Below are 25974 nucleotides of genomic sequence, written 5' to 3'. Positions count from 1 at the left end.
GAGAGACAAGCATCTATGCCCTCCCAAACTATTACTTTGTCCCTAAACCTCTGATTTGAGCTAAGTGGATGCAAGAGTTCATTCCAAGATCGGAGTCTATATCTTAGCTGATTCCTGAATTATGCACCCAGCAGTCTCACTAAACAGGAACACAGCCTTGTTACCCCCACATAAGCTCATGGACTAAATCTCCAGGAAAATAAAATGCCCAGGAGTTCCTATTGTGGCTCAGCAGGTTGCTAACCCGACTAGTATCCACGAGAATGCAGGTTCAGTCCCTGGCCTCACTCAGTGGTTTAAGGATGTGGTGTTGTTGTGATCTACAGTGTTGGTCTCTCATGAGGCTCCTATCTGGTGTTGCTGTGGCTGCGGTGTAGGCCGGCAGTTACAGCTCCAATTCTACCCCTAGCCTGGAAACTTCCATATGTCACAGTTGAGGCCCTAAAAAGGAAAAAAAAAAAAAAAAGTGCCTAAACTATCAGCATCACAGAAGCCAGGTTTTAAAATAATTAGTGCAATGTACTTTTCCCCAAGATAAAAGATGAATGTTCTCACAAATCAGAACTCACCACTGTCTGCAAGACTTGGAAATTTATCCTCTGACACACTGTAGTATTGACCTGAATCCCAAGGGCGATTCTTTCAGGACATCCACGAGGATGACTTGTGTTCTTGCAGCACAATTCCCAGAGCACAGGCCTGAGTCCACTTACAAGAACACATAAAAGGATGATATTGATCCATCATTTTCAGAATCTCCACAGGGGATCGCAGGGAACAGAGTGGAAAAACAAGTCCCGTTTGAAGATGATGAACAATCAATTCTATTTTCTGCCTAAGAATATGTGTGTTTTACCCACAAGCTATAGTTGAGCTTAGCTGTAATTCTGGGTTACCACCTTACCTGGTGGCTTAGCCAGGAATCTAGTCCTCTGCCACAGCGTGTCTCCAGGAGGAAAGATCTGGTCCTGGTGCTGCTGGGGGGGAGGGTGGGACCTGTAAGGGTGCTGGGACCCCCCAGGAATGCTGTACATGCTCCCTTCTCAGAGGCACTCACCACCTCTTGGGATGCCCCTACACTGACCTGTGCAGGTAAGTGTGCTGGGCTTTCCCAGTGAAATGGGATTTCAGGGTGCTTTGGTACAATGACCACAGAAGGAAGTACCACACGAGGAGGCTTGTTTGGGTGACACATTGAGAGCTTTACTGGCGGTGGCGGGGGGGATCCCCTCCCAGGGTGACCCCTTCCAGAGGCAGCTGTATGGGGCCACCATTCAACAAGCTGGGTGGCAAAGAGATTCCCACCGGAGAGGGCTTGGAGGGAGCTGGTTGTCCAGATGAAGTCCCCTAGCATCCGCTTGTCCTAAGAACACTGCTTTCAGCCCCAGAAACCCCAGGAGTGTTCTAGAAGAACCAGGGACTGAACCTGCATTCTCATGGATACTAGTCGGGTTAGCAACCTGCTGAGCCACAATAGGAACTCCTGGGCATTTTATTTTCCTGGAGATTTAGTCCATGAGCTTATGTGGGGGTAACAAGGCTGTGTTCCTGTTTAGTGAGACTGCTGGGTGCATAATTCAGGAATCAGCTAAGATATAGACTCCGATCTTGGAATGAACTCTTGCATCCACTTAGCTCAAATCAGAGGTTTAGGGACAAAGTAATAGTTTGGGAGGGCATAGATGCTTGTCTCTCTGGCTCCAGGTGGTTTCCATCTACAGCCGTTTGTTGAGGCACCTCAAAGAGTTTAGGACTAGATGTCCTTGGTAATCCCCCACGACATTGCCAGAGACTCCATCTTTGTCCTAAGTCCATTTCAGCTCCCAGGGTCCGATACTCTGAAAAGGATGTGCACGGAACACTGGAAATTCCAAAGATCCACCCCGTGTCCAGGGAGGGCTGCAGGTCCTGAAAGCACAGAGAGACAGCCAGCCCCCAGCACCCTGCTGGTCAAGGAGCTCTCCTAGGACACCTGGGGGCGAAGCGCCCCCTGCCGGCTGGGAGCACGAAGACGACGTCCTCCCAGAGCCCTGAGCGGACCCAGGCTCCAGGACACGTCCCCACTGGAGGTTCCCACTGCAGTGTCCAGAGACCAGATGCCAGGAGGGCAGCAGGGCTGTGGGGTTTAGCGAAGAGCCGGAGCAATAGTGTCCATCCGTTCGTGGCTTCTGAGCCCAGGTAGGAGCCTCGTTGTGTTTCTGGAGTCCTTCCCTCCTGTGGGAAACAGCCCCATCAGCCTTCATGTCATTTACTTTGTTTCTTCATTTTTTCATTTATTTTTTTGTTTGCGTACATATGGGTCCATGGAGACAGGGTGAGAAAAAAAGGTGATGGGTATCATTCCTTCGATAAGAAAGCCTTAACAAGGCCATGTGACCTTAAAGCAAGATAAAAGTCAGAAGAAAGGAAAACTTCTCTCACTGACCTTCCTCAGCTGATTCGAAGCTGCCTCACTTCCAGCGGAATTTATCACTAAGGAACACAGCAGGATTTCAGGTTGGTTTGCTGAAAATTTGCTCTTCAGCTTATTCCCAGAGAAACAAGACAGTTGTAAATATATATACTGATGTGGCTTTAGGCAATGGGGTATGGATTCTTTAATTTTTTTTTTTCAATTTAAGTGTTTTGTCTGTGTGTGTGCGCGTGTGTTTTTAAGCGAGGTTCATTTGGTTACAATACTAGATAATAATATTATCGTGTAGTACTTTACCAGGGCCCGTTGTAAGGTTGAGGAGCAGCAGAGAAAACGTATGTGTTCACCTCAAGAGGCCAGGTCTAATCTGTACTTTCTACACCTAAGAACCAGACATTTCAACCCCCCACCCCCCACCCCGCTTCTTCTCCAGCCACTCGGGATAAACCAGAACTAGACATGTCGCGGCTAAAGGCTCAGCAGAAATGCATCCTGCACTGGTCTCCGGCCGGAAGCTTCCCCGACTCTGGGCGGCGGGAGGGGAAGGGGCGGGGGCGCAGGAGGCAGACCTGCGGCTGGAGGCGCGGGCCGCAGGCTGGCGCGGAGGATGCACGCGGGGGTCCTGGGCCTCTCCACCCTGCTGCTGGCAGCCGAGCAGAGCGCGCGTGAGTGCTGGGCAGCCCGAGGCTGGGTTCCTGCCATGCTCACGCCTCCAAAACCCCAACCCACCCCGACGCCCGGGGACCCACAGACAATCCCTGCCATGGCGGCAGCCTGCTCGGGCACTGCGCGCCAATGCACGCCCGGGGCACTCCACCCGTCCAGTCCTTAGTGGATCCCCGCGAATACACGATCCTTCTGTGGATGCGTGATTCCCCTGAAGATGCATGTCCCGCCCCCCGCCTAGTGCATGCATGGTGCCCTCGCCCGGAATGAGACCCCCTCCCCGCAGATGCACTATCCTCCCCGTGCGTGATCCTCTCCTGGAATCTGGGCATGTGTATCCCTCCCTTCCTTCCTTCCAAAAAGGCCCCCGGGACTCAGCGGAGTTCTGCAGGTGTCCGAGGCGCTGAATGCGGGCCTAGCGCCCGGCTCTTCCCATTCCCCGGCCTGCCTGGGGGTCTCCTCGCGGGGGGGGGGAGCCGCTAGGGGGCCAAGTTGGGGAGGGACGGGGCTCTGCTTCCGCGGAGGTCTGTAGGACTAGTTAGAAGGCGGCCGGCCGCGGCCAGCTGGGGACACCCTGGTCCTGCAGGGAGCGCGGTCCTGCCAGCCGAGGCGGAACGAGCGGGCAAAGCAGTTTAGCGCCTTTCCAGTTTGAACTGTAACACTTTCGGTGCGGGAGCCGAAGCATCTGTTCACTTCCGGCCTCTGTAGACGCGTCTTCCTCCGCGGAGTCCCAGCAGATGGGGGGGGGGGGAAGAAGGGGGGTTGTGACCAGATAGATTTAATATGGCCCCAACATCTAGACCCCCCTCCCCAAGTCTCTGCTCCCATCCCTTGCACGCACGCACTTGGGGACCCCAGCGGGCTCTGGCTTTAAACTTCACCTCTGTGAGGGACTTGCCACCCCCGTGTTGGCGGGGTCCCTTGTTTGAAATGCGGGTCCCCCAGGGGTGCCCCCGCCACGAGGTTTCAGAGGCGCAGAGAGGAGGCACCAGAGTGAATCTGCTCCAAAGACCTTGGATCCCGCGCCCCCACTGAGCAGGGCTAAAACAATTCAGGACCCCCAGAGCTCAACACCCCCTCCAGGTGGTCCCTCGAAATCTGGTCCTTCACTCCCTCAGCCAGGAATGGCCCGGGCCTCAGCATTCCTCAGACTGGGCATGCGGGGACTCCCCCAGGGGCTTTCTGTGCCTGGGGGCTCTGGTTTGCATTGTCTACCTGGGTGATTAGAGCAACGGACCCAGCCTGGGAACCAAGTAAAGGCTACCCAAGCCTGGCTCCTCTGTCCAGACCAGCAGGGTTCCTACTTGTACCTGGAGCAGTGCTTTCTTTGGGCTACAGTTCACAGCTTTATGTGCCCGTAAATCCATGTTAAACTCTAACACTGGAAAACCTAAGCAATAGTCATTAAAACAATTTCTGTGGGAGTTCCCGTCGTGGCGCAGTGGTTAACGACTCCGACTAGGAACCATGAGGTTGCCGGTTCGGTCCCTGCCCTTGCAGTGGGTTAAGGATCTGAAGCTGCTGTGAGCTGTGGTGTAGGTTGCAGATGCAACTTGGATCCTGCGTTGCTGTGGCTCTGGCGTAGGCGGGGGCTACAGCTCCAATTAGACCCCTAGCCTGAGAACCTCCATGTTCCGCGAAAGCCGCCCAAGAAATGGCAAAAAAAAAAAAAAAAAAAAAAAAAAGAAACAATTACTGTGAATCCCCAGCACCTACTAGTACTGGATTGAAGCACACACCCACTTCTATTGTTGTTCATCAGGGAGGGCAAATCCTAAACTGGATTTGTCAGACTCTCCACTGTGAGACCCTATCCTACAGTCCTCAAAAATGAAATAAATGGGAGTTCTCCTTGTGGATCAGTGGTAGCCAACCCAATTAGTACTCATGAGGATGCAGGTTCCATCTCTGGCCTCTATGGGTGGGTCAAAGGATCCAGGCTTGCTGCAAGTCGTGGAGTAGGTCGCAGATAGGGCTCAGATCTGGCATTGCTGTGGCTGTGGCTTAGACCGACAGCTGTAGCTCTAATTTGACCCCTAGCTGGGGACTTCCATATGCTGTGGGTGCAGCCATGAAAAAAAGAAAGAAAGAAAGAAAGAAATGAAGCAGTGCCTAGAGAGGTTTAACATTTTTGTGTAAGTGCCAGGTGTTTTTTGTGCCTGCTGTCCTATGCCATCCAACAGTTCCTTTGTGGGACCATGGTGTCTGATCCTTTAGGAAGCTCTGGCACTTTCATTCAACCTCACAGCTGTCTAGCCTGCCTGCATGCTCTGCCTGTTCACCTCTGGTCTAGCAGACTACCCTGCTGATTGCAGGGACGCCGTGCTGACTGCCTCCCCAGGCTCCTCCACCTGCCCGCTAACCTCTGGTCCTTGCTTTCTCGTCCCCAGGCCTCTACACTGTGGTTTACTACTTCACCACAGGCCAGCTCCTGTGGGGGTGGCTGGTCCTTTCTGTGCTACTGCCTGGCTTCTTGGTCCAGGGCCTGAGCTATCTGTGGTTCTGTGAAGACGGACATCAAGGTCACTGCTTGCTGGTGCTGCACCTGCTACAGCTTGGCGTGTGGAAGCGGTAAGAATGGGCAGCCCATTTCACCTCTGAGGCATGATTTCCTGTGTGTCATAGGAGGATTCTTCTGCACATATGTATTCAGTCCTTGGGGTCATAAAGTGCAGGGCTGGGAGAATGTTCGAAGCCACCTCTTTGAACTTTTGAACTTTTGCTCTATTGTTGACCCCCTCACCTAGCCTGCACTTCCTTGAACATCAACAGGGGCTTCTTCCAAAAGGAGCTGTAATCCTTCAAAAACTTTTTCTTTATTTGGGCCAAATCCTGTTTGTTCTTGTTTCCTTTTTTTTTTAAGTGTTACTGAAGTATAGTTGATTTACAAGGTTGTGATAATTTCTGTTGTATAGAAAATCGATTCAGTCATGCAGATTTTTCTCCTTTTCAATTCGTTGATCAAACCTTTCTGGCCAAAGAAGGTGACTTTGTTAGGGCTGGACAGTGTGAACCTCTACTCCCTCACTCCAGGAAGGTGACACAGATTTGACCCAGCAGTGGAGGCAGCCCATTAACATTTGTGTTAAGCTTTTTTTGCAAAAAAGAAACCTTTTGGGTACGGGGCAGATGTTTTCCATAAAAAGGCAGCTTGGATGGGTTGAGTGCTCGGCAGCAGCTCGCTTGTGGTCCCCTGCTGCAGGAAGATGTCATCTTTCACCAGGGACACCTGGATACCTGGAGAGTTGGGAGAGGTTTCAGCTCTCAGCTGCCTCCTAATCCCCATAGAGTTTCCAGGAATTTTAAAAAGAGAGAAAATTGGGGAGTTCCCATTGTGGCTCAGTGGTAATGAACCCAACTAGTATCCATGAGGATGTGGGTTCAATGCCTCACTCAGCAGGTTGAGGGTCCATTTTTTTGTTTGTTTGTTTGTTTTGTTTTTTGTGGGGTTTTTTTGTCTTTTTTTTTTTTTTGCTATTTCCTGGGCCACTCCCACGGCATATGGAGGTTCCCAGGCTAGGGGTCTAATCGGAGCTGTAGCCACTGGCCTACACCAGAGCCACAGCAATGCAGGATCCGAGCCGCGTCTGCAACCTACACCATAGCTCACGGCAACGCCGGATCATTAACCCACTGAGCAAGGGCAGGGACCGAACCCGCAACCTCCTGATTCCTAGTCGGATTCGTTAACCACTGCGCCACAACGGGAACTCCTCCATTGTTGCCATGAGCTGTGGTGTAGGTTGCAGGCAAGGCTGGGATCTGGCATTGCCGTGGCTGTGGTGTAGGCTGGCAGCTGCAGTTCTGATTCAACCCCTAGCATGGGAACTCCCATATGCCTCTGGTGCGGCCCTAAAAAGCAAAAATAAATAAATAAATAAGCAGAAAATTGGGGTGGGGGTGTCAGGTGGGAAGCCCTGGCGCTCAGGAACATGGGCCAGAGGAGATGCCGAGGGTGGGGAGGAAGGCTGTCCAAAGAGTTGTTGCTCCTCTCCACTGGCTATTCTCAGTGGTCTTTGCCTTCAAGCTGTGCCCAGGGCTTTCCTTGGAGGAGCTGAAGTGAGTTTTCTGATTTCTCAGCTGAGTCCGAGCGGTGAATGAAGCTCAGGTTGGAGGAAGAGATGCAGGTCGGAGCTGGGATCCTGCATCTCTAAAGGTGCCAAAATCATCTTCAGCCACAGGAATTTGGCCTAAACCTGGGCCTTTGTGTTCCAGTGTGTGGTTCTTCTGGAAAGGACTCTGCCCAGTGGAAAGAAAGCAGAGGTGGCTTTTTCGTCAGACCCAGGAAGGAATGGAGCCTGACATGGGCACTGCCCTCATGCACAGACCCTTCTCTCCCCCAGCTCTGTAAGAAAACCATAAGGGCTTGGGTCTCTCCAGGGACCTCCTGGTACATTGCAGTCATCAAGTATGTGACCTCAAGGACAGACCACCTGTTGAAAACAAAGAATTGACTTTCCCCCAAGCAAACATTTCATAGCTCAAAAGAAGAGTCATGTCAGTGCCATTTGCCAGATCCTCAACCCACTGAGCAAGGCCAGGGATCAAACCTGCAACTTCATGGTTCTTAGTTGGATTTGTTTCCTCTGCACCAAGACGGGAAATCTTCTATATATCTTCTTATTTTGCAAAGGAAATTAAGGTGACTATGTGTGTGTGAGTGTGTGTGTGTGTGTGTGTGTGTGTGTGTAACTTATAAAGACAAAAAAATGAAAAGAAAAGAAAAAAGTGAGAAAAGTCAAGAAACGGGAGGGAATGGTGGAAGAGAAGATAACAGCAGAATTCACAATTACTCAAGACGAACCACAAATTTGGCTCTGAGTTTTATAACATTCATAAGAAGCTACATGAGAATTCCCGTTGTGGCTCAGTGGAAACAAATCTAAGAACCATGAGGTTTCGGGTTCAATCCCTGGTCTCACTCACTGGGTTAAGGATCCGGCGTTGCCATGAGCTGTGGTGTAGGTCGAAGAGGAGGCTCGGATCCCGAGTTGCTGTGGCTATGTTGTAGGCTGGCAGCTGCAGCTCTGATTCAACTCCTAGCTTGGGAACCTCCCTATGCTGAGGATGCGGCCTTAAAAAAGAAAAAAAAAAAAAAAGAAGCTGCATGGTTTGTAATGTTTCTGTGATTTAAAACAAACAAATGGAAATCTACTTCCTTGGAAGAAAGCTTTGAAGGTTGAAGTAGAAAACAAGAAATCTGTTCCTCACCCTGCAATCAGAGTGTTGGGCTCTGATGAAGAAAACACTGGGTGATGGGGTGTCTTTAAGCAAATCTACAGTGTATTTTGCAAGACAGATTCCCAATCAGGGCCAGCAAAGAAACCTTTCAGCAAACTGCAGTGCAACTGAAGCGCCTGTAGGAGGAGCCAAAACAATTCTATCTGCACAATCCTAAATAGCATTTTCAAAAGGATCACTTTAAGTCACTTCATAACAGAATGCAGTAGAGGCTACTAACAGCAGAAAAACCAATAAAGCACAAACCTCATGAGGTAAAGTAACTTATAAAAAGTGTAAGGTGGAGTTCCCTCTGTGGTGCAGTAGATTAAGAATCCTACTGCAGCGGCTCTGGTCACTGCAGAGGTGCCTGTTCTACCCCCTACCTGGCACAGTGGTTTGAAGGATTTGATATTGCCACAACTGTGGCTTGGATTCAGTCCCTGGCCTGGGAACTTACATTGCCACAGGGTAGAGCCATAAAATAAATGCAAGGACTTAAAACATGAATTCCATTTTAAATTCCAAATAATACAAACTATATGAATGTTATTTCTCATTCTGTTCAAGAGAACCTGACATCAGTGACTGTAGTTTTTGGGGTTTTGTTTTTGTCTTTGTTTTTGTTTTTTAGGGCTGCACCCATGGCAGGAACTCCTAAAGTGTAAATATAAAAACAAAATAGAAAAAAAGTAACTGACTTTGTTTAAACAAGTCAGGAGTTCCCATCGTGGCACAGCAGAAACAAATCCAACTAGGAACCATGAGGTTTCAGGTTCATTCCCTGGCCTCACTCAGTGGGTTAAGGATCCAGCATTGCTGTGAGCTGTGGTGTAGGTTGCAGACGCAGCTAGGATCTGGCATTGCTATGGCTGTGGTGTAGGCTGGCAGCTATAGTTCCAATTGGACCCCTAGCCTGGGAACCTCCATATGCTGGGGGTTCGGCATAAAAAGCCCTAAAAAGCCTATATATATATATATATATATATATATATATATATATATATATATATATATTTACACTTTAATGCCATATGTTACCAACATTTTTTTAAAAAAACTTAAGCCTATAAATCCATTTGTAAACTCAGCATGAGATGATAGAATAATACCTAACTCATCTCATCTTTAGTCCATGTTTAGAAATTTTTCTTTAGTGGAAGCTAAAAGTTCTTAAAAGAAAAGTTGAGGTGAGCTTTAAGGACAGGTAAGCAAGCTTAACATAGATAGGTGTAGATTGAATATTTAAAAGTTTGTAAAATATAGCCCTATCAATAAAATATAGCCCTATCAATAAGCACAGGAAAAGATGCTTGACATCACTAACCATTAGGGAAAGGCAGATCAGAACCACAACGAAATATCACCTCACACCCATTCCAATGGCTACTATCAAAAAACTGAAAATGACAGGTATTGGCAAGGATGTGGAGAACTTGGAACACTTGTGCCCTGTTGATGGAAATGTAAAATGGCATAGCTACCATGGGAAGCAGCATGGTGGTTCCTTAAATATAGGTATATATAGAATTACCATATAATCCAGCAATTCCACTTTTTTTTTTTTTTTTTTTTGTCTTTTTAGGGCCGCACCCACGGCATAGGGAGGTTCTCAGGCTAGGGGATGAATCAGAGCTGCAGCTGCCAGCCTTCACCAGAGCCACAGCAACGCAGGATCCGACCTGTGTCTGCAACCTACACCACAGCTGACGGCAACACCGGATCCTTAACCCACTGAGCAAGGCCATGACCAAACCCGTACCCTCATGGATACTAGTCAGGTTCGTTAACTGCTGTGCCACGATAGAAACTCCACTTTTTAAATTTTTTTTAATTGTTTTTATTTTTTATGTTTTTCCCACTTCTGGGTACATAGCCAAACCAGTTGAAAACAAGATCTTGAAGAGCTATTTGGACACCCATGTTCATAGTGGCAATGCTCACAGTAGCCAAAACCTGAAGCAACCCAAGTGTCCATTGACAAATGAAGTGGATAAGCAAAATGTGGTTTATATTTCAAATGGAAAAAAAGAATGAAGTTCTGTAATATGCTCCAACATGGATGAATCTTGAGGACATGATGCACTAAGACAAATGCTATATGGTCCACCTACATGAGCTACTTAGAGGAACCAAAATCCTAGAGGCAGAATGGTGGTTGCCAGGGGCTGGGGGAGTTACTGTGAAATGGGGAGAGAGTGTCAGTTTTACAAGAGGAAGGAGTTATGGAGAAGGGTGGTGGTGATGGTTGCACAATATTATGGATTTTTGCTAATTGTTAATAATCTATTAAATACATTATTAAATTTAAATTATTAATGTCACTGAAGTGTACAAGCAAAATGGTGGGTTTTTCTGTTATGTGCATTTTACCACAGTTTTAAAAAGTTGAACAAAAGTACAGCCATAGCAGAAACCTCAACTGTTCACTATCTCAGCTTTCACATCACCAAAAAGACAGAGAGAAGTACCACTTATTCATCATCTTGTGGGCCTGTTTTAGACTGCTCTAGGTGAGATGGATAAGTATGGCTTTTTTTTTTTTTTTTTCCCTTGCCTTTTTTTTTTGCTATTTCTTTGGGCCGCTTCTGCGGCATATGGAGGTTCCCAGGCTAGGGGTCTAATCGGAGCTGTAGCCACCGGCCTACACCAGAGCCACAGCAACGCGGGATCCGAGCCGCGTCTGCAACCTACACCACAGCTCACTGCAACGCCGGATCGTTAACCCACTGAGCAAGGGCAGGGACGGAACCCGAAACCTCATGGTTCCTAGTCGGATTCGTTAACCACTGCGCCACAACGGGAACTCCAAAGTTTGGCTTTTTGTTTGAGCTCTTCACGAGCAAAGATTAGAACTTGCTGAGAAACATCATTCCTAAGACTAAGGCTATGCCACAGCATCATCAGATATGAGCCGCATCTGCAACTGACATGAGCCGCGTTGCTCATGACAACGCCAGATCCTTTTTTTTTTTTTTTTTTGGTCTTTTGTTGTTGTTGTTGTTGTTGTTGCTATTTCTTGGGCCGCTCCCTCGGCATATGGAGGTCCCCAGGCTAGGGGTCCAATCGGAGCTGTAGCCACCGGCCTACGCCAGAGGCACAGCAACGCAGGATCCGAGCTGCGTCTGCAACCTACACCACAGCTCACGGCAACGCCGGATCGTTAACCCACTGAGCAAGGCCAGGGATGGAACCCGCATCCTCATGGATACTAGTAAAGTTCATAACATGGTGAGCACAAAGGGAGTTCCTCGACACACTTTTCTTCCTACTTAAAACTTACAACCAAATCCTGGCTTCTGGAGAAGGTCTTTCAATTCATCTGCCCTGTCTGCAGTCTCCAGCAGGTGAAGCAGCCCAATAAGGATGCATGTGGAGTGAACGGAGGCAGCTGGGAGGGAAGGAAGGGGACTGGCTTGTCCCCAGAATGGAGAATTCAAGGCCAAAAGGGCAGCTACAGTGTTTGGCTTCATATGCTTTTTCTTAACAGTGTGTTTGGGTCAGAGATCACAGCTTCAAAGACTCAGTAAGAAATCTATTCACTCCAGGATTCCAGATCCTGAAAAAGGAGAACTATTTTTCTTAAGCATCTTTCCTGGGCCCTGAGTACCGTGAATAAAGCCATTTCAAAGAGGACCCCTTTCTGCTCTGGCCATAGAAGTGTTGGCTGCGGATCAGAGGGAGGAGTCATTTCGGGGGACTTGAAAGGTGCACCCAGTGCTGATTCAGGAGTTAGTAAATGAAAGTGACTTTCAGTTTTTCTTACCTTGAACAGAAGTCCAAAGTCCCCTGGGGACCTGGCAGGCCCTCCTGCCCCTGCTGCAGGCAGGTGCAAGGTCACCTTATTCCTGCTCATGGGCGGGGGAGGGGGAATGGCTGTGAAAATCCAAAGGCCCCACAGCCCGAGTGTGCTTGGGGAGTGGTTCATGCAGACCCTGCAGGTGGCAACTTGGATGGCTTTCATAAGATAGGGGTTTCAGGAAAGGTTTCTCGGGTGGGTTTAGGGGGCATAGAATGAAGCAGGAACATTTCCCAATTTCTTTCTCTTGCATTGACTCCTTTTCCTGGATGTGAGGAAGGTGGCCCTGCCTGGAGGGGCTGGTGTGTCCCTGTGGCTGGGGCAGCCCTGTCTTGCAGACCCCATGCTAATGTCCTCCCCTTCCTGCTGTGTAGCCAAAGTGGATTCATTCCCATCCTGGGAGGCCCAGGGGTGGGGAAGGTGATTCAGAGTTAGCTCCAAACTTTGCAGGGCTCAGCAAACCTGGCTGGTCCAGGCTGCTACCTGTGGGCAGATGGTGATCTGCTCACCAGGCCTCGTGGGGCAGGGTGACCTGCCGCAGCACTGGGATCAGAAATGCCATCTTGGAGTTCCCATTGTGGCTCAGTGGTAATGAACCCAACTGGTATCCATGAGGAAGCAGGTTCGATCCCTGTCCTCAATCAGTGGGTTAAGGATCCAGCATTGCTGTGAGCTGTGGTGTAGGTGGCAAACACAGCTTGGATCCTGCGTTTCTGTGGCTGTGGTGTAGGCCAGCAACTGTAGCTCTGATTTGACCTCTAGCTTGGGAACCTCCATATGCTGTGGGTGCAGCCCTAAAAAGACAAAAAAAAAAAAAAAAAAAAAAAAAGTGCCATCTTCAGCCCAGCGTCGGAGCTCAAGGACAACTCTGTGTAGATGAAATAGGATAATCTTTACGATTTCTAAATGATAAGCCAGAAAAGGGGATCCCGTTTAAGCTGCCAAAGTGTGGTTCTGAGCCTTGGCACCCTTGCTCTGCAGGCACTGGGATACCGCCACCACTGGTCTGAGGCGGGCAGGGGTGGCCACATGCCCAGGCCAGCTGCTGCTGCAGGAGGCTGACCTATCGGCTCTGCGCCTCTTGGAAGCCCTGCTCCAGGTCGGGCCCCATCTGTTGCTTCAAACATATGTCTTCCTCGCCTCGGACTTCACTGATGTCGTGCCAGGTAAGAAAGACGCCCCATTGCCTGCAGAGTGTCCAACTTCTCCAGCGCGCAGAAATAAATGCCTTATTTAGCAAAAACCCCAAATGTAAGATTTCCCCTGTTTGAGAGAATTAGGGTAGCCCAAGCTCACTGGGATACACAAGACGAGGGTTAAGATGGGCTTTTGTTTGAGCCGAGCGTTGGCTTCCTTAGAGGGGGTCAGTCCATGAGACAGAAATTGCAGAGGGACAGGTGACCTTGAAAGTGCCTTGGGAAGGCCCCACAAGCTGCATCTTTTGAGACCCAGGTGTCTGTCTTTCACGGGATTAACTCAGTGTAGCCAGAGTCTCATCCCTTGTGGGCCATGGAAACAGAACTCAGGTCCCCAGCAAACGTGTGTGTGTCCAGCTGGCACTCTCTCAGGGCACAGGCTCTCCTCAGGTCTGACATTGTTAGATGTTCTGGTTTTACTTCTCCGATTAAACTTCCTTTATGTGGGTTGAGCAGCAAAGCGTGCTTGGGATGGAATACCATGCTGGGAGCCTTTAGGATCTGCCTCATCATAAACCAGAGGGCTCAAGGAGCAGTGATTCGGACACTTAAAGGGCAGACACCCAGAGCCTAGCTCCTCTGCATTATGAGGAGGAAACCTCTCGCGCTCCACCTCTCTTCTCCTAACAGAGCTAGATGTGCATGATTGCACAGCAGTGATGGTGCCCTCTGCCAGGTCAGGTCTTGTGAAGGGGTCAGATGTCCTGTAAATGCTGGTGTTGTCCCCTTCCTTTGCAGGTGTGAGTGCCCTGTGCTCCTGGTCCGCACTGTCCTGGGCCCTGGTGTGCTATGCTTGTTTCATGGGCTCCCTAAAGCTGGGTCACCTGGCTGCACCCTGGACGGCCCTCAGCTGCCAGCAGCTCTGGAGGATGGGCATGGTGGGAGCCCGCGTCCTGAGCCTGGCGCTATTCTTCAAAGCTTACCACGTCTGGGTTTTGGTTGTTGGAGGTAAGCTGAACTTAGTTCTGAACATTTGTTGCTGCATAACAAGCCACCCCAGAAACTGATGCCTAAAAAGAACCACTTACGATCAACAACCCCGGTTCTGAGGGCTGACTGGGCTCTGTTGGGGGGAATCCTGTCTGCAGGGGCATCCCGCCATTGCAGTCGGTTGGCAGGCAGGTGTCTGGATTCATAGGGAGGCCCCTCTGGGTTGACCTCCATACATCTGGACCCCAGGGCTCTTCCACCCTTTCTCCTCAGCCAAGTCATGTGGATTTGGACATGGCAGCTGCGAATTCCTAGAGAAAAGAGGTAGAACCTGCCAGTCCTCTTAAAACGGATCCAGAACTGGCTGAGCATATCTTCTGCTCTACTCTGCCTGGCAGAGCAGTCTTGGCCAGTCCAGCTTCGAGAATGTGGAGGAATGGACTCAAACCCAAGAGCATCCACGGAGGGCAGGATGTACGGAGGCTGTCTTTGGGGATGGGCTCCTGTAGCCTAAGCTGGCCCAGCCCTCAAATATGGGCCAAGACCAGAGCACAGCGTCAGCCATGAGGGCTCCATGTTCTGTATTATTTGACCTCCTTAGTAAAACTGTCACTCAGGAGGTAGGCACAGGGTCCCACGTGCTCAGACCCAATACAGAAATATATGGTGCATGCTGGGCCCTTGCTCACGGCTTCCAAAAGCCCTCCATTTTATTCAAATGCTGAATCTTGGCCATTTTCTCTGCTTCAAACAGGACATCACCACTGAGCCCAAACCCTTCGTCAGACCTCAGTCTAGCTACACCAGATTTGACCAGTGGTGACAGGGAACCTGCATGAAATGCAGGAGGCCTGGAGGGGCCTGCATATCCGGAATCTCTTCTGGTCATCAGGAAATAGCCCTACCAGAAGGAACCCTTGTTTACAGAGAACCAGAGGTGCTGAGAGATGTTTAGACTTGAGCCTGGAGCAAGAATTAACACACTTACTGGCAGAAAGGAGAAATGTTTGAAAGAAATTGCGTTCCTAAAGAGATATTAGCTATTTATTTATTTATTTCTTGGCTGCTGCATATGGAAGTTCCCTGGCCAAGGATTGAACCTGCACCACATCAGTGACCTAAGCCCCAGCAGTGGCAACACCAGATCCTTAACTTTCATGATTAACTTCTTAGAGTTCATTTAAAAAAAAATTTAGTTCCAACTCCAGTATGATATTATTACTCTTAAAATATAGGAACAAATATTGTAGCTGGACCACATAAAGATCTTTCCTTTGGATATGGAGGTTTTTAGCTCTTAAGAGTAGTGATTAGTGGGCAGGCAGTATTATAACTGCCTCCTGAAACACTTTCTTGAATTAAAAGGACATAAGTACATAATATGTGGTAAGTGTTATGGAAGCTAGCCTTTGTTTTCACATCCCCAAATTAGGTGGGCTACCCTTTATGAGGATGAAATAAGAGAAGTAAGTGTTGGAGCAAAAGTAGAAAGTGTTGGAGTTCCCACTGTGGTGCAGTGGGGTCGGTGACATCTCTGCAGTGCTAGGATGCAGATTTGATCCCCAGCCCGGCACAGTTGGTTAAGGATCCAACGTTGGCACAGCTGCCGTGTAGGTCACAACCATGGCCCAGATCTAATATGTGGAACTCCATATGCCGCAGGGTGGCCAAAAAAGAAAAAAAAAGTAGAAAGTGTTGGTTTTCTGTGTCCCTTGAATCTCTTCTGGGTTTTCACTTGGCCTCTTGGTTGCAATCAGAAGCAAGAGAAGGGTTTTAGGCCCTGATTCCCACATCCTTGCCCCCCACCTCAGCTAGTGCCCCGCTGTGGAGCCTGACTTCCCAGGCTACTCTCTCCAGGTGCCCACTGGCTGGTGATGACGTTCTGGCTCGTGGCTCAGCAGAGTGACATTGTGGACAGCACCTGCCACTGGAGGCTGTTCAACCTGCTCGTGGGGGCCGTGTACATCCTCTGCTACCTCAACTTCTGGGACAGCCCTTCCAGAACCAGGATGGCCACCTTCTATACGGCAAGTGCTGATGGCAGTTTTCTTTAATCCCACCTCCCACTGTCTACATAGTGTGTGCACCTATGCACTTGTGCTTGAGTGTCTATCAAGAAGGAATGGTTTAGTTTGAGGAAAAATTCTAAAAGGAATTATAGTCTTGAACAGAGACAGTGGGCTCTGAAAATAGTAGCCTGATGTCCATTTCCTCCGACGTGGTTACCATAGTGTTGGGGCACATTTGGCAATGCTTTTCAGTCACTCTCTACGTCGGCCCATCTGATAAATATAATCATAGTTCTTTTCTAGGTCATATACACGATGTCAATTATTGAGTGACAGCCATGGTCCTACAGAGTGTGAGAAACACAAAGCTGACATAATGCCTATCTGCAGGCTGCTTCTAGTCCGGCAGAGGGGATAAGGTTGTACCCAAATAACCAGAGAAAAAGCGTCTGAATCTCACAGGAGCATGGCTTCCTGCTGGGATGACCAGGGACATATGACGAGAAGGGGGAGGTTGAGCTGCATCATAAACAGCAAAGGAGAGAGGATTAGCTGCAGGCTTCAGAGCGTGGGTTCTGGAATCAGACAGGCTTATGTGGGACCCTGGCTCTGCCACTAACTGTCACCAAATGATGTGGCCCAGAATTTAAACTCTCTGGACCTACTTTTTCATCAGCACATGGGGACATGGCCTCCCACCTATCTGTCCATGTGACAATGATGTCACATTGTTACCTACTTTTCAGGGTCTCTGTGAAGATTAAATAAAATCGTAAACAACTTGGGATGAAATAACCAACAAATAGTGGCCACTCCTAATACTAGAAGTTGAAGCAGCTTTCAGGGCACAGGCGTCCAGGATGGACTCCAGGCAAACAGAAGACCCCTGAGACGCAGCTCCTTCCAGGAGCAGGTGGGTGGCGTGGTCACCTCCTGGTTTTAGTTTCCTAGCCTGGGAACTTCCATAAGCCAATTTAAGGAATAGAGAGAGAACACCTCCAAGTTCTGCTGACTTGGGGCTGATGGGCAGTGGCATTAGGACAGAAATAATGCCTGCTGAGCCCTTGAAACACAGTTGCCCAAAGCCTAAAGCATGGGGAGGTGGGACCACGTGACCCTCATCAGGGCTGGTGATTCTTTTATCTCACAGATTATGCTTCTTGAGAACATGATCCTCGTGCTGCTGGCCACAGACTTTCTCCAGGGGGTGTCATGGACTAGCATGTGGACCGCAGCTGGGGTCTTGACCGGATTTCTGATCGGTAAGACCCGATTTGCCTTCCCAGTCCCTCCCCACCCAATCCCAACTTGCTTCTTTACAACGAACTCACTCCAAGATAGGAAACCCTGCTCAGAAGCACTTGGCTGGGAACACTCAGGGAGCCCCCTACGCTGTAGGTGACCTGAGACAGTCAGCCTTCGCCCGCCTTGCTTGGCAGGTAAAGCAAGGACTGCCTGATGGGCAGGGTCAAGACAGGGGACAAGATGGGCAGAGCTAAGGCTGGGGTCAAGGACACGACCTCCCCCTCCTTTCCCACTGCAGCATCTAGGCTGTGGTGCAGTGGGGAGCAGGCAGAGCAGGATCTTCCTGACCCCACACACGTGCTGTATGTCGACAAGAACCCCCGAGAGGGGGCCGAATGTCTCCAACCTAGAGTGAGACACAGGGGAAGTTAAGTGACAGCACAGGGCCCAAGGCAGAGACGGGATTCACAGCCACTTTAGTCAGGGGTCTAGCACAGGACCTGGCGGTTTTAGATATTCAGTTATGTTCCATGACGAGTAAGTGACTCCAGGGTCCATGCTGTGCCTGCTGCCATGTTAACCTGGCTCAATAGCTCAGTGTGAGCTCCTCACCAGAGCTGACAACTGGCTCTCCTGCCCAGCTCACACAGGCTCAGCAGCATCTGGGTCTGCAGGCCTCTACTAGAACCTCCAGGACAGCCGCCCAGATACCTCACGCTGGTCCTTGTGCTTCTAAAACACAGTCCAGTGCAGAGGTTCCCCTCCTGTTTGCAACAATTCAGGGCTCCTGCCCTTGCTCCAAAGCCTGCCCTCTGTCACCCACATCCTGGAGGAGGTGCCTGGAAGTGGGGGCACCACAGGACAGCCCTGGCCCCTCTCGCAGAGGGCTGGGAGTCAGCACTAAGGTCCTTTTACTGGTCAGCAGCCAGGGGCTGGACTGGCCTTGGTGGGCAGCCCTGACCAGGGAGAGGAAGTGCCCTGGTGTTGCCATCATGTGGGGAGAAGAGATGGTTCCAGGAATGGAGTGGGTATAGACACACGGTCTTAAAACAAGTATTTGAGCATCACGAGCTACCTGGGCAGCAAGCTCCACTCCCTACCTGAGATCAGGAGCCACAGCCCAGGTGGCTCATGGTAAAAGAAGGGTGACAGTCCCTCCTTCATGCTGACCATGAGAACTCAGAACAGTGTGCATTAATGGCCCCAGCTGGGGCCCCTGTGGAGACAACACTTGGTCACATCCATAGGAATTGTCTCCACACCCCTGAAGACACTCTGGGAGGATGAGGGGATGTCTGCTAGGTCCCTTCCAGCCCTGTGCCTGTGACTTCCTGGCCCCTCCAACGTCCCCCGCCTATGTCAGGGTTCACGCTGTTTATAATGAGCGCCCTGAAAGCAGGCACTTGGTCCAGTACAACAGGAAACTGGAAATAACGTGGGAGGATTACTGGAACGCTCTGTTAAATAAATTATTGCCGTAGTCAACACTTCTGATCAAAATAAACTAACCTGACAACAATGTGATTAAGATGTTTATGCACAAAGGAAGTATTGTTGCTGCTCATGGAAATTCCTTGATATGGGGGTTTTGAAGGGTATGTTTAACCTCTGCTTGGGTCTTGTTTTTGAAATGGTTCCTTACCCCTACCTCCCCTCACTTTGGAATCCATCAACTGTTTTGTGGATGGTTGAATTCTGAGTATTTGACCCAGTTTTCTGCAAGTAAGATGAGTGTTTCTACCAAATCTCTCTGTGTCACACACACACACACACACACACGCGTGCACACACACATACATCTAGAATACTCAGTTGGAACTTCCTTCAAAGAAGAAGGCCTAGACTCCAAAGGATTTAAACTTTGTTCTTAAGTTTTCAAGTTTAGAAACGTTTTCAGCTTATGGAGCTAGAACTTACTTAAATTCCCCCCAGAAATTCCCGCTGCAGCTCAACAGTAACTAACTTGGCTAGTATCCATGAAGATGCAGGTTCGATCCCTGGCATCACTCAGTGGGTTAAGGATCCAGCATTGCCATGAGCTGTGGTGTAGGTCATGGCTCAGATCCCAAGTTGCTATAGCTGTGGTGTAGGCCAGCAGCTGCAGCTCTGATTAGACCCCTAGCCTGGAAACTTCCATATGCTATGGGTGTGGCTCTAAAAGGACCAAAAAAAAAAAAAAAATTCCCCCCAGATAATCCAGTTCTGATGCTCCAACAAGAGTCCCATTTTGAATCCCAGATTACATTCCTCTACTCAAAATTCCAGAACCTGGAATTCTGCAAACCACAAGGAGGACACAGGACTTCAAAGACCATAACTTTGGGCTCTTTTTCTTATTTTTCAGGCAGTATCTCACTGGTCATTTACTACAGCCTGCTACATCCTAAATCTGCAGACATCTGGCAGGGCTTTGTGAGGAAATCCAGCAGCATTGCAGGGGGTGATAAAGTGGTAGGAGACCCTTCTCCAAGGGCCCAGGGTCCAGCTGGGAGGAGGCCAGAGAGCTTGGGCATGTTTCCAGAAGAAAGTTATGAGATGACAAGTCTGGGGAAGCCCCCCAGCCCACAGTGGGGTCTCCCAGAGGCTGAGCAGGAAAGCCAGATGGCCAGGGAGGACTCTTTCTTCAGTCACCACCACTGGCTCTTGTTGAAGCTTGCCCTAAAAACGGGAAATGTGTCTAAGATCCAGGCAGTCTTGGGAGAAGGCAACCCTGGCAGCTTTGGTTCCCCTGCATGGGGATTGAACCAGCACTGCAACCAGCAGGGGAAGCCCCCGTTTTCCCAGCAAGAGCACCCATTGTCACCCCAGGACACCCTAACCTTAGAGAAAGGCTCTGAGTTTCATGTTGTCCCCAAAGCAGAGGCTGACCCATTGGAAACCTCAAGTTACAACTCTTTTACCAGCGATAATCCTGACAAAGCTCCTGCCCAGAAGGCATCAGCTACATGGCAGGAGGGCAACCCTGAGGGAGTAGCCAGGGATGCTTCTGGGGTGCAGAGGAGGGGTGGAGGGGGAACATCAGAGGGCTCCACTCTGTACTTCAGTGCCACTGCTGAAGGGGCCACTTCCTCAAACGAAGAAGGCAGAGAGGGACCTTTGCACAAGTCCCACTCTGGGAGCACATTGGGAAAGGGCCGCCCCGCCCAGCCTCCCTCCCCTCTGCCGGCCACTAAGCCCTTTCCCGTCACCATGGCCAACATCAGCCCCATCTTAGGCCCTGGCCCAGGTAGAAGCTTCTACCCCAGTGGCCGAGCCCTGGGTGGCTCACAGCCTGCAGAGCAGCAGGGGTCCATGGGGGACCGGGGCCATCCTCCCACTGCTGGCACACGGACATCACTGCCGAAGGTGAGCCTGAGGCCGGCCGACGAGCCATGCCTCACATCCACCCCCAAGTCGGAGTCCACCCGCAGGGACTGCAGCTGGCGGGAAAGGCTGAAGACCGAGACAAGCTTCTTCATCTGACCACGGTCATGTGGAATAAAACCACCAGGCAGAGCACCAAGCTGGTCATTGATGTCAGGATAGGAGAAATCCCACTTCTGACAACTGCACCCCCTGCTGACCTCTATCTGCACAGCTGAAAAATGAGGGAACCAGATTATGTTATTTCTAGACTCCCCTGCAAACACTGTGTGCCATACATATGCATAGGAGTCATTCTCCCATATAGGGTGGGAAGTGCAGTTAAGACTTCCAACCAAAACTGACTGCTTCTGTTTACAAACCAGGTTTTTTTTTTTTCCTCTCCCTGTGGTTTTTAGGAAACTCAAAAGTAAATAAAAGTCCTATTTTGTCCTGGATTCTTGTGACGGCTAGCTTCTCCTGACACTGATTATTAATATCTCCTTTCAAAAATGTATTTTGGAGTTCTTGTTGTGACTCAGCAAGTTAAGAACCCAACATAGTATCTATGAAGATGCAGGTTCCATCCCTGGCCTTGCTCAGTGGGTTAAAGATTGGGTGTTGCTGCAAGCTGCAGCGTAGAGCACAGATGTGGCTCAGACCTGCTGGGCATAGGCCTGCAGCTGCAGCTCCAATTAGACCTCTGTCTGGCCCAGTAACTTCCATATGATGCAGGTGCAGCTGTAAAAAGGAAAAAAAATAGTGTTTTAATTGCATTATTTTTTGAAATCTGGCAAGATAATGCAAGCCCTTTTTGGAAGTGGATGAGAAATGTGTGCTTATAATCATCAACCTAACCAAAAATGCATGTGTCATTCTGAGGTTCCCTTATCTCTTTGGCAGAACTTACATTATATTTTTCTTTTTTTTTTTTTTCCTTTTTTTTCTTTTTTCTTTTTGTAATGGCCGCACCCAGGCTAGGGGTCAAATGAGAGCTGTAGCTGCCAGCCTACACCACAGCCACAGCAACACTGGATCCAAGCTGCATCTGTGACATACACCATAACTCACCACAATGCCAGATTCTTAACCCACTGAGAGAGGCCAGGGATTGAACCTGCATCTTCATGGATGCTAGTCGGATTCATTTCCCATTGCCACAATGGGAACTCCACATGATATTGTTCTGTTAAATCCCCAGTCTAACCACAGGCTGCCCAGCCAATGGTTATCTGACTTTAGACCCTCTTCACTACTGACTTTAGACCCTAGTTCTTTTATCTCCAAACTTGTCTCCCTCCTCTGCTCAATGGGAGAGACTGTCCATGATTTAAGCTTCTCCAAGAAGACAATTAACGTCCCTTCCCCTTGCTCTTTATTTCTAACTCTTCACCTTAAATGTGGTCTCTGTAGATAGATATTTCTGTCATTTTCGAGCCTTCATCCATAGTGCTTGAAGAAGTCCAATCATAAACAGTTAAAGCGAAAGACAGTCTGGAGGGCTGCTTGGTGGTGGTGCTTTTTACCTTTTTCCAAACACCTCTGGGTTTCAGGACAGCATTTGAGCCCTAGAGAAAAACAGCTCAGCTCACACATGTTAAGAGCGAGGGCAGACATTTTCTGCAGTAAGATCTCAGACTATCAGCGTGCCTGTTGCCAAGCACAGAAGCCAATCCAAGATGGCAAAAGAGGGGCCAGGAACTTCTGTTATAGCCTGTTTACAGGGCAATGTAAGGTAGAGAGTTAAATAACAGAACAGAAAGTCACAGGCAGTTACTCTCGCTGTTTTTTTTTTCTGTTTTGGCCGCCCCCGAGGCATTTTGAAGTTTCCGGGCCAGAGATTAGATCCAAGCTGTAGTTGTGACCTAAGCCGAAGCTGCAGCAATGCCAGATCCTTAACCCACTGTGCCAAGTGAGGGATCAAAGCTGCGTCCCAGGGCTCTAGAGATGCCATGGATGGATCCCATTGTGCCCACAACAGGAACTCCTCTCACTGTGTTTTCATAGTCTATCAGTTCCTCCACCCAGCCCCTCCCCCAACCAGGAACCTGGGCCTCCTCCTTGATTCCTAACAGACCCCTACTCCCCCCAATACCTCCCTTCATCCTCCTCCTAGACTCAGCTCAGACATTCCCTGGCCTTGCTCCTGCCCCAGGTTCCCTGCCCTCTGGTGATCTCTTCCTGAACTTGAATGACCCTTGCACCAAGACTAATTAAGGGTTGTAAATTCTAACTAGGGTAGTTCCACAGCCCAGCACAGTAGCAGGCTCTGGGACACTGGAGGATGAGTTAATTAGTGATTAATTTAGTTGCGAATTTTGGCTTTCATGCAGGCTTAGTCCTCTCAGGCTGCTGTCACAAAATGCTGACAATCCAGTGACTTAAACAGCAGACTGACTTCTCATGGTTCTGGAAGCTGGACCTCTGAGATGAAGGGAGATCAAAGACTTTCCAGCTCAAAGTCATCTTTCACATCCTGACCCAAGTGTGGAGTGAGCGGGGGCCACTGGGGGACTTTAATGGCTCTTCTAGAGAATCTTCCACCATTGAGGAAGAGAAACAGCATCAGAGTGGGCACCTTGGGAGGGATCTGATGATCCCAGAGCCCCCACCATTCAGGCTCCAGAGTTATGTAGAACATTCAGCCCTTCAAGATCCATGAAGCTATGCCTCTGCCCAGTGGGAAGAGAGTCAAAGAAAAGCAGAGCTGGAAGGAGCTTAGGAGGTGAAAATAGACTTTACTCAGGAGCTATTGCAGTAGGGGAGAAGGCCTCAGTATAAAACTATGAACTCAGCATAGCTGAGTGGGGTTTACAGCCAAGGAGCAACTGGGGATCAGTGGATGGAAGATTTTTAAGAGGGAACATTAGAGGTGGGAGGATCTGGCTAAACAGACCTAACAGGATTCTTGCTGAAGGTGGGCCAGGGAGGTCAGACATCCTAGGGGATGGAGGGTTTGATGAACTGGGTTAGATATGGAAGTTGATTAGATAATGGGGGAGGGGGCATTCTGGTTACGCTAACTTAGCAGGATTCCTGTTGAAACTGGATAGTGCCGAGAGGACCATAGATGTGGACCTAAAACCTTCAGGGGGACTGAGCAGTGTTTGGTCAAGGAGAGAAGCTTTGTCAGGAGCACACAGAGAACAGCATCCATGATGCTGCCCAGGACAGGAGAAGCACCTTCTCTGGCCAGGATGCCTGGCCTGTACCCTCCTCTAACCAAGAGCTGGCCTCTCACTGTCACCCTGAGAACACAGTTATGGGATGGACCCTTTGCATGACTCCTTGCCTGGCCTAAGGAGCACAAGTGTGACATTTGGAAACAGCAATGCCAATACTGTCTGGGAACCACCTGGAGTTGAACCAGTGGGTTCATGACTCGTCACACTGAGGAATGTCCCCCAAGAGGTGGCTCAGGACAGTCCTCATGGAGGACGGGTCCAGGGTGGGTAAATTTGGACCTCAAGGAGTGGGGCTCACCCTGGATTGAGTGCAGTTCTGTGACCAGGCACCACCATCAGGGCCACCCGCAGAGGGAGTACAGAGTGAGAAGGAAGCCCCATATAGTGACAAAGCAGCTGTCGCTGGTTTAGGTGTGAGGGACCGGGGTATCTTTCAGGATTCGAGGCGACTTTGCATCTCCTCTATCACTATCTCTGAGTGGCCTCATCCCGAACCGATATTCTGTGCCATCCTCTGTGTCTGAGAGCACAGATGTCCTGGCGGGGAGGTCGGAGAAGGGTCCAAATGCAGGGGCTTCGCCTTTCTAGCTCAGAAGAGCAATGTTAGTAGTAGCTGAATAGCTGTTTCTGAGGCTAAGTGTCAAGTATTGGGTCTCTCCTGGTGATGTCACTACTTCAATAAGTGGCTGTCACCCAGGACTTTGAATGTGTGTTGTTTCCATATTTGTTCTAAGGGCATTTGCCTTTTACATCTGCTGTCACACCTGATTTTATTTTATTTTTAATTTTTAAGGCTACCTCCTTTTTTCTCCCATGAAGCTACATAGGAAGCAACAAAAAAGATGCCTAGTACCCCTCAAAGCTACAGACTGTTCTCCCCCACCCCGTTGTGGCCATTGCCACAAAAGAGGGAAACTGGCCAGCCAGGACCTGCAGAAAGTGAGGCTGCTTTTCATAAATGCTTCCTTAATGATTGTTTGCTCTTTGTGACAGGCTGTTTTCTTCAGCCATTTGCCTGGTGAGTCCTGGCTGGTGGACAGCCTGTGGCAAACACTTAGTAAGCACCCCTCAGGGGAACTGCATTTCCAGATGTTTCTGCAGGAGGAGAAATTTGACCTCTCATAAGCAAAGCGTCGTAATAACCATTTGGGGAGTGGGTCTTTGTGAAACAAGTGCACACGCCTGGCTTTTAAGCAGGGGTCTCTGATACATAGGAACACGACCACCTCTCTGACAGGCTCATGGAGGGATGGACAATCTGACAAGGGGAGAATTTGCCCTGTTAACCCCAATGAGGGATTACTGAGCACCTCAGCTGCTGTCACTGCTCCTCAGGGCAAGAGATGGGCTGCCACCAGACCCAGGAGAGGCATCTGGCTGCAGTGGGGCCCAGTATCTGGTAAGGACCTGTGCCAAGCTGCAGTGACCAGGGAGGAGGAGGCCTTGTCCCCAGTCTCTACTTTCCCTTCCAGGGCAGGGAGCCCTGGAAAGTGGGGGTCTCCATGCAGTCTCCAAAAGTCTCCCAGTGGGCCAGTCAGGCAGGGACTGAAAATAACCCATGGCGATGCCCTCAGAATCTTTCACAAGCTGTAGAGTATTTGCCTCTAAACCCAGCACCCCCAAGCTGGGACATGGCCATTTTATTTATTTATTTTTAATTCTTTTTTTCTTTTTAGGGCCGCACCCACAGCCTGTGGAAGTTCTCAGGCTAGGAGTTGAATCAGAGCTGTAGCTGCCTACCTGAGCCACAGCTACAGCAATGCCAGATCTGAGCCGCATCTTCGACCTATACCTCAAATTTCAGATGCCACCCACTGATCGAGGCCAGGAATCGAACCCACATCTTCATGAATGATATGTCAGGTCCTTAACCCACTGAGCCACAGCAGGAACTCTGATGTGGCCATTTTAAATGTGTCTGGTTTTCACTGTTTTCCCCACCACTCACCCAAAAGGGAAATCAAACAAT

At 49.6% G+C, this 25974-nt stretch overlaps 1 protein-coding gene across 4 annotated transcripts; it reads left to right on the top strand.

Moving 5' to 3' along the window:
- Window positions 1-1999: 1999 nt before the first annotated feature.
- On the top strand, window positions 2000-21278 carry XKR5 (XK related 5). Of its 4 annotated transcripts, XM_084999223.1 has the most exons (8): window positions 2000-2178; window positions 2314-2496; window positions 5470-5650; window positions 13080-13264; window positions 14033-14242; window positions 16082-16251; window positions 17384-17495; window positions 19823-21278. In XM_084999223.1, the coding sequence occupies exons 5-8, from the start codon at window positions 14095-14097 to the stop codon at window positions 20938-20940; spliced, it is 1548 nt and encodes a 515-aa protein (XP_084855349.1). In that variant the 5' UTR covers window positions 2000-2178; window positions 2314-2496; window positions 5470-5650; window positions 13080-13264; window positions 14033-14094; the 3' UTR covers window positions 20941-21278. The 4 variants fall into 4 exon arrangements, with proteins under 4 accessions (XP_084855349.1, XP_003133364.4, XP_084855350.1 ...); XM_003133316.7 differs by lacking the exons at window positions 2000-2178; window positions 2314-2496 and adding an exon at window positions 2951-3078; XM_084999224.1 differs by lacking the exons at window positions 2000-2178; window positions 2314-2496; window positions 5470-5650 and adding an exon at window positions 2951-3078.
- Window positions 21279-25974: the final 4696 nt, after the last annotated feature.

The sequence above is a fragment of the Sus scrofa genome, chromosome 15, assembly GCF_054392235.1.
Source record: "Sus scrofa isolate SSC_HxYL_T2T_F1_AM1 chromosome 15, Sscrofa_HxYL_maternal_Yorkshire_Landrace_v2.0, whole genome shotgun sequence".
Taxonomy (NCBI): domain Eukaryota; kingdom Metazoa; phylum Chordata; class Mammalia; order Artiodactyla; family Suidae; genus Sus; species Sus scrofa.
The sequence above is the reverse complement of the archived record's forward strand: the minus strand, read 5'-3'. Positions and strand labels throughout refer to the sequence as shown.